The following is a 17990-nucleotide window of genomic DNA, read 5'->3' on the forward strand; positions in this document are numbered from 1 at the left end:
GGGGTGCCGGGGGGCTTGCCTCCCTGCAAAAGTGTGTTTGCAGGGTTTTTCTGTTTTTGTTTTCTGGTTCGGTGAACCAGTGTTCGCAAAAGTGCACTTTCACTGAAGTGGGTTCGTACTTCTGTTCTTCGAAAAAATATGTTTTCGATGAACAGAAGTAGACCACCACAACATACTCTCTGGTTCGAGCATTCCTGTCATACCAGACCTTTTTCTGCTGTTGGCCTCCTGTCAGGTTCTCCTGGGCCAAGCCCATGAGCTCCCTAAGCCTTGTTCTGAGGTTTAGGACATATGCCACAACATACTCCTTGTAGGATTCACACTCACTGTCCTACTCATCATGAATTAAATCTAGATGTTCCCTCACCCTATGCCCATGCAGCAACTCAAAAGATGAAAAATCTGTGGATTTCTAGGGCACCTCCCTGTAAGCAAACAACAGATGGGGCAAATGTGTCCCACTGTCTCTTAAACTGGTCTGCAAATGCCTGTAGCATGGTCTTTAGTGTATAGAGTTTAACCTCACCTCAAACCATTAGTCAGGGGGTGGTAGGGGGTGGTCTTTAGGTACTTAACTGCACAGCTCTCCCACAGACAAGCCAGCAGGTCTGACTTGAAATTGGCACTTGTGTCAGTCAATATTTCTCTTGAGAAACCTACCCTGCTGAAAATTTCTAGCAAAGCATTTGCCACCTTCTCTGGCTCAATGGATGACAGAGCCACTGCCTCAGGGTATCTAGTAGCATAATCTACTACCACTAGGATATACTTCTTCCCTGTGGAACTTGGGGTACTCAGAGGCCCCACAATATCCATAGCTACCCTCTGAAATGGCTCTATTACAGGGAAAGCCATCAAAGGACCTTTGCTCTTGTCCCCTGCCTTGCCTACTTTTTGGCACAGCTCACAGGTCTTGCAGTACCCTGTTACATCCCTGGCAATCCCAGGCCAATAAAAGTTCTGCATAATACGTCTCTTGGTGTGCATTATGCCCATATGACCTGCAAAGGGAATGTCATGGGCTATGGCTAGAAGTGCCAGACGATAGGCTCTGGGCACTACTAAATGCTGTATTACCTCACCTTCTAGCCCTCCCGCAGGGGTCCACTCTCTCTATATAGTAACCCTTTGTTCCAGTATACAGAATCTCCTTTTACTTGAGAATCAGGTGCCTTCCTAGCTACCTCTCTCAAGCCTTGTAATGTAGGGTCTTAAAGCTGAGCCTGTCTTAACTCTCTCCTTGTAACTCTTCCCACCTCCGTTCCACAGGAAGTCTGGCCTCTTCTGACAGCGGTACCTCACTGTCATCCTGGTTACTACTACTCACCACTGTCCTTGCAGTCACTCTGTCCAAGGGAACATCAGTACCGACCAGCAGCTGTGGTTCACGTTCAGTCTCACTGCTACAGGGTAGCTGCCTCACTGAAGTAGCCACATTACCAGTCCTGGCTTCAGGTGCGCAGTCTGTCTGGTTCCCCCCGGCTACCAGACCCACATGATTGTCTCCAGGACTGACTGTGTGTCACTGCATGCAAACAAGGTACTGCATTATCAAAATAATTTCCTATCAAGACATCTGGAGGGATATCTTCAAACAGACCTACTTGCTTGCTTGATTCATTTTCCATCCTTCCAGTCAAGGTGAACCTAGCCAAAGGCATTTGGAATGGGATCCCTCCTAAAGCTTTGACTGAAGTGGACTGGCCAAGCAAGTGCTACTCCTCTTTAACCACTGCAGGCTTTACAATGGTTATAGCGGAGGCTGTCTGTCTCTTGGCAGTGGCCTGTTTCCCATCCACCAAGATCGGATATAACCGCTTCTTGTCGTTTACTACCCCTGTTATATCCAGACAACTTAACACTGGCATTCTGTTATTCCCACTTGCTGGCTCCCCCACCTTTTGTTCCTCACTTTGACTCTGTGGACATCTATATGCTTCATGGCCCTACTGGTCACATTTAACCCTTGGTCCTGGCTGTGTACCTGAACTAGTGGCTTCCCATGTTACAGGCAAACTCTGTTGGGGTGGTTTAGGCTGCCCACCATGGATTCCCATATATCCATGTCCAGCACTGTGTATCTCTTTTCTGTGTAGTGCTGCCCTGATTGCTAGATATAGGCCTCTCTTTTTCTCCTACACATCTGCAGTTGCATTCCCTGTCTGCAAACTTGATTCTCATGTCCTTAGGCAAAGTGCTAAGGGCTTGTTCCCTTACCAAAAGGTCTGCCAGCTTTTCAAAGGTGGTGGCCTGACACCCACTCATCCACCTATGAAAATAAGTGCTTAGTTCAGCAATATAATGACATATACTTTCATCTGCCTTACACCTATGCTCACGTCACTTTTTTCTGTAAGCTTCAGGTATTAACTTACAACACTGAAATAAACAGTGCTTAACTTGATCATAATCTAAACAATCAGTATTAGACAATTTAGAGACAACAGTTACAGGTTTACCTTGGAGTAAGGGGGTGAGGAACTGTACCCAGATGAATAAAACTATCAAAGTTATCACCTTCTTGCTATTGAGGTAGATGTTTACTGACCTTTATTGCTTCTGGGGTACTGTTACTCCCTTCCCCATTACCTCCATGACCCTAGCGAAGAGTCAGCATTTCCATTTCATGTTGCCTATGTCTCTCATTTTCTTTGGCTTCCAAACACTGAAGTCTCAGTGCTGATTCTACTTCTGGTTCCAAATGCCGCAGTCTCTCTGCTGATTCTAATTCCAAATGTTTGTCCTCCAGTTCAACTCTCTTTAACTCCACAAGGATTTTTAAGTCTTCCGAGGAAAAGCTGAACTGTCCCGTACACCCCCAAGGCCAGTCTGGTTGTCTTCCTGGTTGCTGGTCTGTGCTGCAGCTGGGGTTAAGGATGCAGTCACTTCCCCTTTGGTCAGGTTGGCATGCCCCAGTCCTTTAGCTTAGCACATCCCAGCAAACTGGTTCCTTGTTAGCTTGCCATAATCCTCTGCTGACATCCTTGCCTGCTCTCTCTGACTAGCTAAGCTAACAAAAATTAAATAAATATAATTATTCTGATATGAAACTCTGAAAGTCTACTTTGTGGCTGCTTGAGAGTACAAGCAACTTTTTAGTGACACTACTTACAGGCTACAGAAATTCAATATCCACACCACTGCTCAACAATAACTGAGCATGTGATGATCCCACCACACTGCCACCAATAAAATGTGATGACCACCACTGCTGCCAGTATGTGTTGGGCACCACTGTGTGTCATCCCCATGCTGGGCCAGAATGAAGGAACCTGGATTCTCACCAATGACACTAGACAGGGACATGCACTTGGAATACAAATAGATACAGTTAGTATTTCCTGATGCAGACCTGTCTGCATCAAGTACAGTTTCCCTTAAGGGCAGACAGGGAACACACTCAGCCCGGGTCTGGGTGTCTTTATATCTGTCTCCCTCCAGATCCCCAGTAGGACTCCGCACTGGTAAAGCTGTAGAGTGAGGTCCTAAGCCAAGTCCTCCAGCACCCTCTCTATAAATCCAGTGCTACATGTCCCTGCCGCAAGTAGCTGACACAGAGATTTAATCTTCACACACACTCACCTGGGAAAGGCTGACACTGATTTACCTGCTGTGCCCCATTCTGCCCAGAGTATAAGGTAGTTATCACTGCCACCAGACACTTCACAATCAGCTACTCTAAGGCCCTTAATAAAGGGTGTCCAATTATACTGTGCAATATTAATAATAATGCAAATGGTAATAGTTCACCAAGAAAGCTAGACCTTCTGGAGTGGCCCACACAGTGTCACTAAATAAATATCAGTACTTTCAAAGGTTAAGTACTAAGGACCAGCCACAATAAAAGTTTTAAATATAAATATTAAATAATAAAACAGCATGGAAATATTGAATATATATTCACAGTAAACTACAGAGGTCAAATTACACAAGATATTGAAATTAACATTGAAGGACAGACTCATGCAAACAAAGAAAAACACTCTCTAAACTAAGCTTCACTATATTTCTGACTGAATCTAAGAGAATTTACTGTTCCCTAATATCTTACTTGGGCAGGGCAAGATGAAATACGTGAGCAGACCTAGTCAGGCTTCCCAAACAGAATACTCTATATTCTGTGATTACTCCCTGTAAAATATAATATGCAAGATGACTTGCAGAATGAACTCATCTGGTCACATGACACTAGGTTCCCACAATATCTCCTTTTGAAGTTTGAGACAGGACTTTAGCAGACTGCTACAATGCAAATTTAGAGCTTTTATGGCAGTGCCAGTAGGCAGAACCATTTACAACATTCCCTCCTTCTTTACAAAAGCTAACAGATAATGGCTGCTCCCAGACCTACCATCTCTGGTCCTACTCAGCACTGTGGGGAGCCGTTTCACCACTCATTTACATTTCCCTTATTTGTCTTCAAATAAGCCAGCTGGTTAACTCTTGCTGTGACAGTGACCTCTATTAAAGCACATACATTTAATTCAGATACCGTAATACATGTACATTTCTCATAATTTCAGCAGAGTGCACTGTTGATACATTTTAACACAGTTAACACTAGCAAAGCTCACAAATACATTTTCATATCAAGCATCTGTACAAGTCAGCTTGATATACAAATGACAGATAATTATTTATAAAATTCCAGTTAGCTGTGCTGGCACAAGTCTTACATACACTGCCCTACTTCTCCCTAGCATGGCTGGCAGTACCTCCTGTCATCACAGACGCTTATCATAATATTTGTATTCATGCAGACTTCAGGCATTTCTATGTGGGTCTCAATCACATTATCAGTTCTCTGCCTTAACCTTTGCACTATCCACTGCACCAAGAGTGCTCACAGAGTGTCTAGATCCAGTTATAACTCATGGCACATGACTGGGTATCTACATTTTTCCATATTTAAACGAGTTGCTTATCTTTGCAGAGTCTTTTTCAAAGTGTCAGGAATCTTCCACTCTGTCTGTCATGTAAGAGTTCTCTGACACATGCTGGGATTCCAAGAGAACATTTAACAGTCTTTCTTGACTCTGTCTCACAGAAACATGTTTCTGGGATGTTAACTAGACAGTACAGTTCAAAGAGCTTTTCTTCCACAATAAAAAACAGATCAACATCTAGATCTACTTGTAGGGTTTTCCTCTCAGACTTTGGTCACTGCAAGGGAATAACTCAGGATTTTGGGTGTCATGGCTTCTATGATTTTCATGATACTTCTGCAAGACTCCACATGAGAAAGATACAGTGGTATATGAAGTCTCTTTGGTCCCAGCACCAGCACCACTTGTCTTTTCAGATCCTAGTGCTGAGGTTTGACAGTAGAGGAATCACTTGGTGGAGATAAGAGATATCCCTAAATCCAGGTCTCCGCTTCTCCCTACCCCTTACAAAGGAGTCAGTCACCGCAGACGCATCAGACTTTGCTTGGGGAGCAGCTTCAGAAGGGATAAAAGTGTAAGGTGAGTGGGACACCAAGGAAAGATGTAAGCACATATATATATATATATATATATATATATAGATATATAGATATATATATATATATATATATATATATATACATACATATATATATATATATATATATATATATATATATATATATATATATATATATATGGAAGCTTGCACTAATCAAGGCACTCAACTCCCTGAATTGTATTTGATCACCTAGACTTCTTCAAGTTGTTACAGACACCACAGTCATTCAGTACATCAACAAGTAAGAGGGAACCAGGCTATACCGCCCTGCAGACTAGCCATGTCAGCTTGCAATATAGCTTCTCAACACAATCTCAGTCTACAAGCATCCTACATTCCGTCAGAGCAAAACTGTGTGGCAGAGGAGCTGATCAGGAACAGGGCAGACCCTCACAAATGTACACTAGATCAGGGGGTCTTCCAAGATTTGATCTATCTGTGGGGGGTTCCATCAGTAGACCTATTTGCTTCCCATCTGAAGAATAAGATGGCAAGTTTCTCCACTTGGACTTCATGCAAGAATGCCGGAATGCCTTTTCTTTTCCTTGAATAGGAAGATTCCTGTATACCTTTCCATCTTTTCTGCTAATATCCAGGGTACTTCTGAAGATTCAGAAGGAATCCCCCAAGATTGCTGTAGTGATTCCCTTCAGGCCCAGGCAGCCATGGTTCTCACTTCATTTGGAAATGGCTAGGGGCAATTACCACAAGCTTCCTCTCAGACTGCATCTACTCACACAAGAACAGGGATGTTTGATACCCCCCGATATAAATCAACTTCAGTTGACTGCATGGAGTCTTAATTCCTTTTATGCATCTGTTTACTGAGGATGTGCAGCAGTACTAATGGGGGAAAGAAAGCCTGCTACTAGAAATCATATATGTCAAATGGAAAAGTTTTAACCAGAACCAATTCAAGGCTAGTTATTCTATAGTTTTACAATATTTGTGTGAGTTACTGTCCTATGGCCTTTTGTACTCCTCTACTGAGGTTCATTTATCAGCCATTTCAGTATGTCTTCTCATGTATCCTCCTCTTTCAATGCATTCTCATGTCAAAATATTTTTCAAATGGTCTTTACATTAGAGTCCTCCAGTAAAATCTGTGATCTCCTGTTTTGGATCTTAATTTTGTTTTAGAGAAGCTAACACTTGCTCCATTTGAACAAGTAACCTGTCTGACTTGAGGTTCTTAACATAGAAAACAGTTTTACCAATTGTTCTGACCTCCACAAGAAGGGTATCTGAATTGAACAAGGACAGAGTTACTTTGAGAAGTAATCTTTCCTTAAATCCTAAAGTGATATCTAAGTCTAGTTTAAGCCAAACTATCCATCTCCCAATTTTCTTTCCGAATCCCAAAAATTAGGAGGAAAGGAAACTCCATACAATGGATGTCCACAGACAATTCAGTTACTATCTTGACAGAACTAAGTCTTTCAGATTTTCATATTGATTGTTCATTTATTGTGAAGGTAAGAAGAAGGGACAGCCTAAGTCAAAACAGACTATTTCCAAATGGTTGTCTAAGGCTATTACCTTTGTTTTATGCACCACTGTCAAGTTATTCTAGGCAAAGTCAAGGTCTGCTCTTCCAAAATTTGGCTTAATGTATGTCTTTTTGAAAAGGGTTGGATTCTAGAAGTATTCTAGATGCTGCAACTTGGTCCTCTCCACATCATTTTACAGAGCACTATAAGCCTAATTCCTTTTCTAGATCTAGATCAGGCTTTGCAAGAACCATTTTCCAGGGTTCCTGTGTTATTTTCCTTACACTTCTCACATGTAGTAGGCTAAGGTAATCTACCTGTACAACTAAAGCTACTGCAGCAGTGATCAATATGATGAACATAGTACAGGTGTGTAAGTAAACTTACCACAATAGTAGTCATTTGAATTGTGACAAATGGAGATACTGCCAGGGCCGCTATCTGGAATTTTGTAAATATTTATATGTCATTTGTGAATATCAACATGATATATATATATAAGATGCTTGTGTTGCAAATGTATTAGAACTGTATGTCATGTGTACATCAAACTGCTTGAAGGTATTTGCAAAGTGCTGTTTGAAATGTATCCACAGTGTACTGAAAAATAACAGAAATGTTCATGCACTATTATAAATGTTTAAATGTATATATTTTAATAGTGGAGACTGGAACACAGAAGGTTAACCTCAGTCTAGTAAATTTTAGAAAAATAGCTGAAATTAAATGACTTTGTAAGCTAGGCCGGAGACATAGAGTCTGTGCTGAGAGGCTTTCTGTATTGTCTTGGAAGTGTTTTATTGTTTTATGACTTCCAGCATTTGCCAAAGATATGAGGAAAAGCCCTTGTCTATGTGTTTTTACAGGTAGATGCTAAATGCTGCCAGCTGCCATCAATGGCTGTTTTGGCCTCTGGACTAGACGTCAGATGACAAGAAATGATGTCATTCTGAAAGCTAGCCCAGCAGTAATATTTGAGATTTTAATTTGAGAACTCTGAGAGAGAGAGAGAGACAGCAGTCCATATCCTGTCTTTGACCTGACAACATCAGCTAGAGGATCCATTCACAACACATTTGTCTTGGTCTGTAAGTAAGTTAACTAGTGTATAGTAATTCTCTTAGATTTAGTCAGGAATATAGTAAAGCAGAGTTTACATGTTTTCTTTATTTATTTGAGACGGTCCTGCAATGTTGTTTTAAATATTTCCTGTGATTTCAAACTCTGATGTCAGTATAAGTATATATTTCGTATTGTCTTGTTCTTCTATTGTTTATTATTAAATATATTTAAACCTTTCACTGTAGCTGATCTGTGCAGAGATATTTACGTTGTGAGAGTGCTTGCAGATTTATTTGGTGACACTGTGGGCCACTCCTAATAGCCTTGCTCTTAGTCAAACTACCATTTTTATTGATAGTAACATTATACAGTAAGACTGAAAACCCTTTGTTAAGGGCCTTAAAGTAGCTGATAAGGAGCTGGCTGCTGGCAGTGATAAACATCTTACAGTCTGGGCAAAAGGGGGCAGCTAGTAAACCTGTGCCAGCCTTTCCCAGGTGTGTGTGTGTGCATATATATATATATATATATATATATATATATATATATATATATATATATATATATATATATATATATATATATATAATTCATATATATATATATATATATAATTCAAACCTCAAAGAGTGTATGTGTCAACTATTTGGGCAGGGACACGAAGCACTGGTTAGACAGAGAGGGTGCTGGTGGTCTTGGCTTGGTCACTCAGCTGAGATCTCAACTCTATAGCTGTGCCAGTGGGGAGTCATATTTGGGATCTGGAGAAAGAGGGAGAAACCAGCCCCATACTGACTGTAGTCTCTGTGTGCTTTTAAGGGAAATTGCACTTGATGCAGAGAGCTGCATCTAGAAATACTGTGTGTATACCTGTCATCCTCCCAGTGTACATCTCCCACTGGTGCTAGTGGTGAGGACTGAGGCTTCTTGATTACTGGTGCAGTGGTGGGTCGTCACATGAATGATCACCGTTGCAGTAGTCATGCCCTCCCTCCACCTCCCTTGTTTTTTAGTGTGCTGTTTATGCCAGGTATGGTTGTTTATTTTTTGTTCTTCCCAGCATTGTCCTTTCAGGGCAAAACCTCATTCTCTTTGTTGGCAAGAAAGTTCTTAAGTGCTTAGCACCCAAGCTTGTCTTTTAATCAGTTCAGCTTGAGCTGCCTGACAGTTTGAGTGCATGAAAGGTGCCTAAAGTTTTGGAATCAGGCCAGTTCTTATATCCTTGGCAGGATATAATCCATATAGCTAAAGCTAGAACGATCATTTGAAGAACTACTGCTATGATATGTTTACTTACACAACTGCATGGCATTAGTGAGTGACTGTTGTCTTCAGTAATTCACTAGAAAATCACACATTTTATGAGGGATAGATGAAAAATATGAGGCAAACTCAGGGAAGGTCTGCAAAATCAGGGACGGGTATCATTTATTTTACTCATAAAATATGGATATAAGAATCACAGTTTTAAAGTCCTTTTTGCAAAACTGTCTGTCCTCCCCTTCAGAAATTCCACACTTACCCCTCTACTGTTGTTACAATCTTAGAGTTAATGTAGCCATCCTTCCGATTTTGCTCCTCTAGAAAACAAATAAAAAAAAAAATCAAAGTACATTTCTGTGAAAAGCAGCATTATGTAAATGTTCATACTTTGTTAGCTACATTCATTTTCATTTTTATTTTTACCTATGCTTTATGGATCTCAGTTTCATTATGGTACAGCAGGCATACATACCAGCAGTGCAGAAATCCTTTAAAGTTATAAGAAAATCTGTTTTCCTGGATTAAGCACTTGGAGTAAAAACATGTAGCTTGAGCTTTTGCTCTCTTGCTGGACTGTTCAGTAGCATAAACAGTATTTTATCCATATGATGACTGGATTTGTTGGACTTGGCTTCCACTTTAGAATCACTGAATTTTAGCTAAGGAAATGTGCTTGGCCAAAAATGAGTCAATAGCCTGCTTTGAATGCTAGCCAATAAAATCTGGGCTTTTTGCCGTGTAAAAAGAAAGTGATGATCCTTAGAAAACACATGGCATGGAGACAACAGTACAAGGGTAATTATTTATTTAAATTTGTTAACAGGGAAAGAGCACTGTTTGACAATTACAGAGATATATTGCAAGAGGTAAAGTACATATAATAACAATTGTTGAGACTATAAGGAATTAAATACAGTAATATAAACATGCAGATATACAATTTCTAAAGAATCAGATACAGGTGAGCAGGTTTATAAAACATACACTGCATTGTTGCATACAGTTATAGACAAATTAAGATCTCTTAATAGAGGGTGATGTACATGGTTGAAACTGGTTATAATACAGACCTAGAGTTTGCAGTACTGTAGCAGTGCATTACTATGACAAGAGTTTGAAGTACAAAGGGGTTAAAGCAGGGGGGATAAAGAAGATATCAGTAAGACAACTCATATATACATGATTACATGTCACTAAATTTCCCATTGGGGTCTTTATCATATAGTTGAAGCTTTAGGTAATCAAATACCTAAAGCTCGACACCTAAACAGTGAAAGCAGTAACTGCGAACGGCCAATTCCGCAAATTTTTTCATAGGGAAAAAAAATTGCTTGGCCGTTATTGGGAATCTGCCCTTTTCTCCACTATAGAGCGATCTCAGAGTTGGTATATTTAGTTAGGGGGAGTGGAGCACAGCCTCCCACATGGGGGGGGGGTGGGGGGTGGAGGGGGGCAAAGCCTCCCCTCAGTTAGGGTTTGAAAGTTTTTTTTTTTTTGGTCTGGCCAAGCAGATTTTCTTTCCTTTGAAAAAATTTGTTGAAGTGACCATTCGTGGTTTACAGTTTTCGCTGTTTAGGTTTCGAGCTTTAGGTATTCAATTACCTAAAGCTTTGATTATCTAATATAGACCTGCCCATTGCCAGCTCAGTTAATCAGTACACACTACATCAACCACATATGGTCAAAACTCAATTAATCGAAGAAACAAAAAAAGAAACAATGATTTATGTAGGGGACAAACCCCGCTGCACCCCCACACTTTCTGATATATACGCCAACTCAGATCTCAAAACAGTGGGGAAAAAGGAAAAAAATCCCACTCCCCACAATATACAGATCCCGAAAAATAAATAATGGCATAATGCAACAAACTGGCATTTTGACAAAACAATCTTCCTAACTAAACGTTCGATGTAATGAATGTATGATCAAACCCACAGAACCCATATATATTTATATATATAGATATATATAGATATATATATATATATATATATATATATATATATATATATATATATATACAGAGAGAGAGAGAGGGAGAGGTCTCCTTCTGTTTGTCGAACGTACACTTCATCGACAAACAGAAGGCCAAGCACACTTCCGGGAAAGTGCACTACATCAAAAGTGAACTTTTGTGAAAGCCGATTCACCGAATCGGGTTACAGTGGAGATAAGGGAATATATCATTTTCTCCCTGTAGTGCGATGTCAGAGTTAGTATATTTAAGTAGTGGGGTGTGGGGGAAGCCCCCCTGCATAAATATGGTTTAGTGTTTTGTTATTTATTTATTTTTTTTGTATTTTTTTTTTTTTTTTTTTTTTTTGTTATTTTGTGTTTCGTGAAAGTGCATTTGCGACAAAGTGCACTTTTGCGAAAGTGAGTTCGACACTTTCCGTTTTGATGAAACATAATTTCGATGGATCAACATAGAGCCATATATATATATATAAAGAGAGAGAGCTGTTGCTTTGCTTTTATTAGTTTTTTCCAAGTTTGTACAGTTGTGAGCAGTGGTCCCCTTATAGCCTTAAGTGCCCTTTTGTATCTTTCAAAGCTGCAAGCTTAGTTTTGGCCTATTTAAAAAAGGATGGCTAATTATGAAAGAAAACTGGAAAGACATTAGCTGCAAAAATCCAAATCTGTCTTTATCAAGCTTAATTCCTGCCACATCCTCGCATTATGGAAAAAAAATCCTTTTTGCCCTTCTTCAAGCATCAGTTACTGGCACTGACTGAGTAGAAAGGCTGCTTAAATACAGAAGCTGACAGATCCAAAGAAACAATACCAAGGTAGACAGAATTACTTGAACAATTGTGAGGTGGCAGAGAGGCTAAAATAATCAGTGATGGGAGTAACTTATTACTGTAACATATTAAAATTGTTAGTAACTAGCAATATAATGCATTATTTGTTTCAAAATAGTAATGAAGTAATAGTAATATATTACTTTTTTTTAGTAATTAGTAATGTACATGGGCATTACTTTTGTGTTACTTTTGCTTAAAGAAAAACTACAGGGTCTACATTTAAACTCAACAGAGTTTTCTTTTATCCCCGTAAATGCAACCCAGGCACATGGGGTTACAAGAATGCACTAAAAGACTTTTAAATTCTACATTTCTCTGCTTCAGTAGTGTATGGCAGGAAAGCCCATCCCCTGTTCTTTTGCACCACATGCTTTCTGGAGGAATTTTCTCCACCTTCGTCATGTACCTTTGACACAGTCAAATCAGTAGATGTCCTTCAAGAATGCAGCTGCAGTCATAACATATGGGGTGACCTGCCTCAGGCAGCCCTCGGTCGGCCGGATTCCAAAGTTTGGGTCCGACGTCGGCTGATGTCGCATTTCTCTCCGACGTCAGAGCGGCTGGAGTATATAAGCATCAGCCGACGCCATCTTCTTCAGTCTTTCTTGCCGCGCGGTGCCCGAAGCAGAAGCAGTTCGCAAGTGCCGGTCGGTCAGCTCCTGTATTCTTCGAAACCGAAGTCATCAAAAAAGCTAAGTACCCCGTTGGGGACCTTTTCTTGCCTCAGCCGATGTCAGAAATTACTGAAAAAGTAAATAATTGTTTGTCTTGTGGTAAACAAATACCTCATAAGGATTTCCATTCCTACTGCCTCCCTTGCCTCGGCCCAGACCACGACGTCTCGGCCTGTGCCGCCTGTGCTCGCGTCAATAAGCGCACTCTCAGGCGCCGGGCGGAGTTCGCTGAAGACTTTTTCGGCGAAAAATTTGATTATACAATGCCGTCGGAACAACCGACAACGCATACTCCTAAGAAACGAAAAGACCGGGACCGACATCCTCGGCTCGCGTCTTCCACCGACACCACGCCAAAACTTACCGCGAGTGCCCTGGTTCCCTCTGAGGCGGTTATTCCACCGCTTCGAACCGAAGACACCGCATTACTGATACCTCCGATACCGGAGGCCACTCCGACGCCAGTTATTGATTTTCCTCCGGATACTGAAACCGAGGAAATGCCCGAGACCATTGCTGTTGATAAGGTCACTCCTGCACGTGGGGTGGCTAGGCCTCCCATGTCCATGTCTATCAAGGCCTACACATGTGCAAAGGCAGCCAGCAAGGCCAAGCATCTTACTGCTAAAACCTTACCTCAGCCTACTCCAGATACTCAAATCATGTCTTTGGCCGCAGATTTAATTTCCCTGATCAGAGGTTCCCAGGCCCATCCTGAGAGAGGATCACAGCCTCCTCCTGATAAGAGGCCCAGGGTTGAACCCTCTGTCCCTCTTTCTTCAGATGAAGATTCTGAGGACTCTGTTCACTCCGAAAGCCAGGAAGAGCCCTTCCAGACCTATGAGGATTCAGATGCAGAGGACTCCATTCCCTCGGCCTCTCCTCCTGAGGATATTTCTTTTGGGGAAGTTCTGCATTCCATGAGGGAACATTTTCAGTGGCAAGGCCAGGAATATTCAGATTCCAGAAAGCGCCTTCGAACATTCCTTAAAAAACCACAACACAGACCCTTAGCTATTCCTCCTGCGCTTGATGTTTTGGATGATCTATACTCTGACTCCAGTGTTACCCCTGATACTCTTCCTCCTGCTCCTGTCAAGCCTGACAGATACTATAGGGTCCCAGAAACCCATTCTCATTTCTTTAGGGCCCATGCTGTTGATTTAGAAACAATTTCCCAGGGGCCTAAAGGGGTTTCAGCTACCACCTCCAAAAATCCTTTGCCTTTCGACAGGGAAGCAAGGTCCTTAGAGAGATGGGGGAAGAAGGTTTATACCTCCACTACTTTATCTATGAGAGCTCTCAATTGTCTCTTTCACATGTTTCAATATCAGGATTTCCTGTTAGATGATTTACAGAAAAAATTGGCCTCTCCTGAACCTTTAGATAGGAAGTCTTTGCAAGAGGCTGTGCATAATTCTCAGCAGGTTAGCAATCACTTTCTACAGTGTGGATATGATGCATTGGAAGCTTCATGTAGGGCAGCTATGACAGGGGGGGTCATTCGTAGACATGCATGGTTAAAAGAACAACCTTTACCAGATCATGTTAAGGCAAAACTTCTCGATGCACCCTTGGAAAAGAACAAGCTTTTTGGTGCTAATGCTAAAGATGTGTTAAAGTCCATTGAGGAAAAAGCCAAGTCAGTTCAGACAGTCAAAGATTTCCTCCAGGTTCAGCCACCCAGATTCAGCAGGAACTGGCCTTCTAAAAACTGGTCCTTTCCTAATCCTGAAAGATTTCAAAGAGGCAAAAACAGGCGTGCCCGAGGAAGAGGGCAATACAGAGGATCCTACAGGGGACGACAATGGCAACCAGCAAACCAAAGAAGTGACACAGGGGTTTCTCTTGCCCCGCAGGGACAATCTCAATGACTTTCCTCTACTTCCGCTGACCAAGGATCAAACAAAAGCTCCTTTGGGCGGAAAATTATCTTTGTTCTCAAAAAATTGGCACAAACTGACAAAAGACAAATGGATTTTGGACATTATAGACCACGGTTACAGGTTCCATTGTCATACCTTGCCAAGAAAACAGGGCATGCCAAACCTTCCACAAAATCAGAGGGCAGAGGCTATAAAGCAAATTTCTCTGCTTGCTCAGATCAAAGCAATAGAAAAAGTTCCACAACAAGAACAAGGTCAGGGGTTTTATTCAAGACTGTTCCTTGTTCCAAGAAAAGAAACTCAATGGAGACCAATACTGGACTTGTCCGCTTTAAACACTTTTCTCATAGTACCAAAGTTCAAAATGCTGACTCTACAGCAACTCCTTCCCATGCTGGGCAAGGGGTCTTGGCTGATCACTCTGGACCTCAAGGAGGCATACCTGCATGTCCCTATCAGACACAGCTGCAGAAGATACCTCAGATTTCTTGCAGGGCCAGAGCATTATCAATTCTCAGTATTGCCATTTGGCTTATCTACTGCGCCCAGAGTATTCACGAAATGCCTGGCATCAGTAATTGCTCATTGCAGGCTCCAGGGGATTCAAATCTACCCATACCTGGACGATTGCCTCATACAAGCGGACGACAAACTAACCTTGACAAAAAACTTGAATTATGTCATACACTTGCTACAGGCTCTGGGATACACAGTCAACTTTCAAAAGTCAAGACTTCAGCCACCCCAGCAAATAACCTTCTTAGGAGCCAAACTAGACACAGCTTCTCAAATGGCTTACCTGACAGAAGACAAGCAAAAGAAGTTAACTCATTATTTCAAAAGTTTAGCAAAGCTCACCCAGATGACTGCAAGGAGATTCCTACAGGCCCTGGGTTACATGGCATCCTGCATTCTCCTGGTTCCACTAGCAAGACTACACATGAGAAAGCTTCAATGGTACCTAAAAAGCTTATTGTCTCAACACAGCAACAACCTAGAAGCAACTATACCGCTCATTCCATGTCTTCAAAAGGAATTTCTATGGTGGGCCACAGTAAGCCAGTCAAACACAGGTATGTCGTTCAAAAAACCTCAGATAACACAGACCATGACCACAGACGCCTCAGACCTTGGATGGGGGGTGCACATGGAGGGCAGATGTATTCAAGGACAATGGTCTCCAAAGGAAACACATCTGCATATCAACCAAAAAGAAATGCTGGCAGTAATGCATGCCATCGAGGCCTTTGGACAACAACTTCAACAAGGCCACCTACTAATATGGACAGACAACACCACAGTGATGTGGTACATAAACAAGCAGGGGGGCACTCATTCATACCCCCTTTGCAGACTGACAATGAATCTTTGGGAAAAATCACTGAGTCTAAACATACAGTTACAATCCCAGTTTGTTCCAGGCAAAGACAATGTTCTGGTGGACAGTCTAAGCAGGAATTTCCTAGACCCCCACGAATGGAGGTTACATCCAGACATCTTTATACGACTCACCTCGACATGGGGCAGGCCGGACGTAGACCTATTTGCCTCCCACCTCAATCATCACTTACAAAAGTTCTGCTCAAGGACATATCATCCACAAGCATGGAAAATAGATGCTCTCTCATTCAACTGGAGTTCCCTAATAATCTATGCATTTCCACCTCTGCCACTGATGACCACAGTGTTACTAAAGATCAAAGCAGAGCAGCCCAAGGGGATCCTAATAGCTCCAGACTGGCCAAGACAACACTGGTACCCACTACTACGGAGCATATTTCACAACAAAACGTGGGCCCTTCCCCAATGGCCCCAACTTTTGACTCAACACAACTTCAGGACAGTTCATCCCAACATCCAAACGCTACAGCTAACAGCTTGGGAGATCCCATAAATAACCTCATTTTACCTCTCTCCAAGGAAGTTCAGCGGATACTAACAGAAGCCCGCAGACCATCCACCAGAAAGGCTTACTCAGCCAAATGGAAGAGATTCAGCATTTGGAGTACCAACAAGGGTCATGATGCATCACTTTTGAGCATTCCACTCATTCTGGAATACTTGGCAGATATGCTGCATAACGGGCTCTCATACTCTTCCATAAAAATACATGCTTCAGCTATCTCAGCTAGATACAACACTGATCCGCCTGTGTTTTCACATCCTTTGTTAAGGCAATTTCTTAGAGGAATCAAGAATATAAAGCCCCCAAGAAAGGCACCAGTACCAACTTGGGACCTCAATTTTGTCCTAGAAAAATTGACTCTACCTCCCTTCGAGCCAGCAGCTTCTGTGGATTTACAATTTCTTTCCTGGAAGACAGCTTTCCTGTTGGCCATTACCTCAGCAAGAAGGGTTTCGGAATTACAGGCCCTAATGGCAATACCACCGTTCATAACCTTTCACAGAGACAGGGTCTCCTTACGAACCAACCCTACCTTTCTGCCAAAAGTGGTATCTAGGGTTACTTTAAATCAAGCAATTCACCTGCCTACTTTCTTTCCCAATCCTGAGAACAAAGGGGAAAGACTGTTACATACCTTGGACATTCACAGACAACTTCGCTACTACCTAGACAGAACCAAGACCAGTAGGAAGTCTGATCAGCTTTTTGTAGCTTACGCCCCTGGAGTACAAGGAAAAGCAATTTCCAAACAGACAATTTCAAAATGGATTGGACATTGCATCAGATTATGTTATTCCTTCCATGGAAAGAGTGTGCCAGCCAATGTCAGACCACACTCCACCAGAGCTACAGCCACCTCTACAGCATTCTTAAGAGGGGTGCCTACAAAAGACATTCTAGAAGCTGCTACATGGAGCTCCGTGCATACATTTTCCAAACACTACAACCTCCCTTTATATTCCAGATCCAGAGCAGGCTTCGCTTCGGCAGTCCTGCAGGGATTGATAGCTACACCATCCTTTTCTTAGAGCATACCACCTCCCCCAGCTAAGCTATGGTATTCAACCCATATGTTATGACTGCAGTTGCATTCTTGAAGGACATAGTACAGTTTTGTACCTACCATAAATGTAGATGTCCGATAGATATGCAACTGCAGTCGGGTTTTCCCTCCCTCCTTCCCCTCTATGCCTTGGGTCCACTCTTCTCCCTGTTATCCTTAGCTGGGGATATCTGTTATGGTGTATGTGTTTATTGCTTATTTATTTGTCTGGAAACCTATTTTTGCCTTCCAAATTTGATTACAGCCTTCCTTGGAGGGCACCTGGCATTTGAGGCAAGAAACACTGAAGAAGATGGCGTCGGCTGATGCTTATATACTCCAGCCGCTCTGACGTCGGCGAGAAATGCAA

At 41.9% G+C, this 17990-nt stretch overlaps 1 protein-coding gene across 2 annotated transcripts in view; it reads right to left on the minus strand.

The window, feature by feature from the left end:
- STAT6 (signal transducer and activator of transcription 6) overlaps window positions 1-17990 on the minus strand; it is a 2965055-nt gene that overhangs the window by 377655 nt on the left and 2569410 nt on the right. For both annotated transcript variants that reach the window (XM_044083659.1, XM_044083658.1), the window contains exon 18: window positions 9562-9619. In XM_044083659.1, the coding sequence (XP_043939594.1) occupies window positions 9562-9619 (58 nt within the window). The remainder of the gene's footprint in view (window positions 1-9561; window positions 9620-17990) is intronic.

This window comes from Protopterus annectens, chromosome 9.part0, assembly GCF_019279795.1.
Source record: "Protopterus annectens isolate FY-2018-M chromosome 9.part0, PAN1.0, whole genome shotgun sequence".
NCBI lineage: Eukaryota > Metazoa > Chordata > Ceratodontiformes > Protopteridae > Protopterus > Protopterus annectens.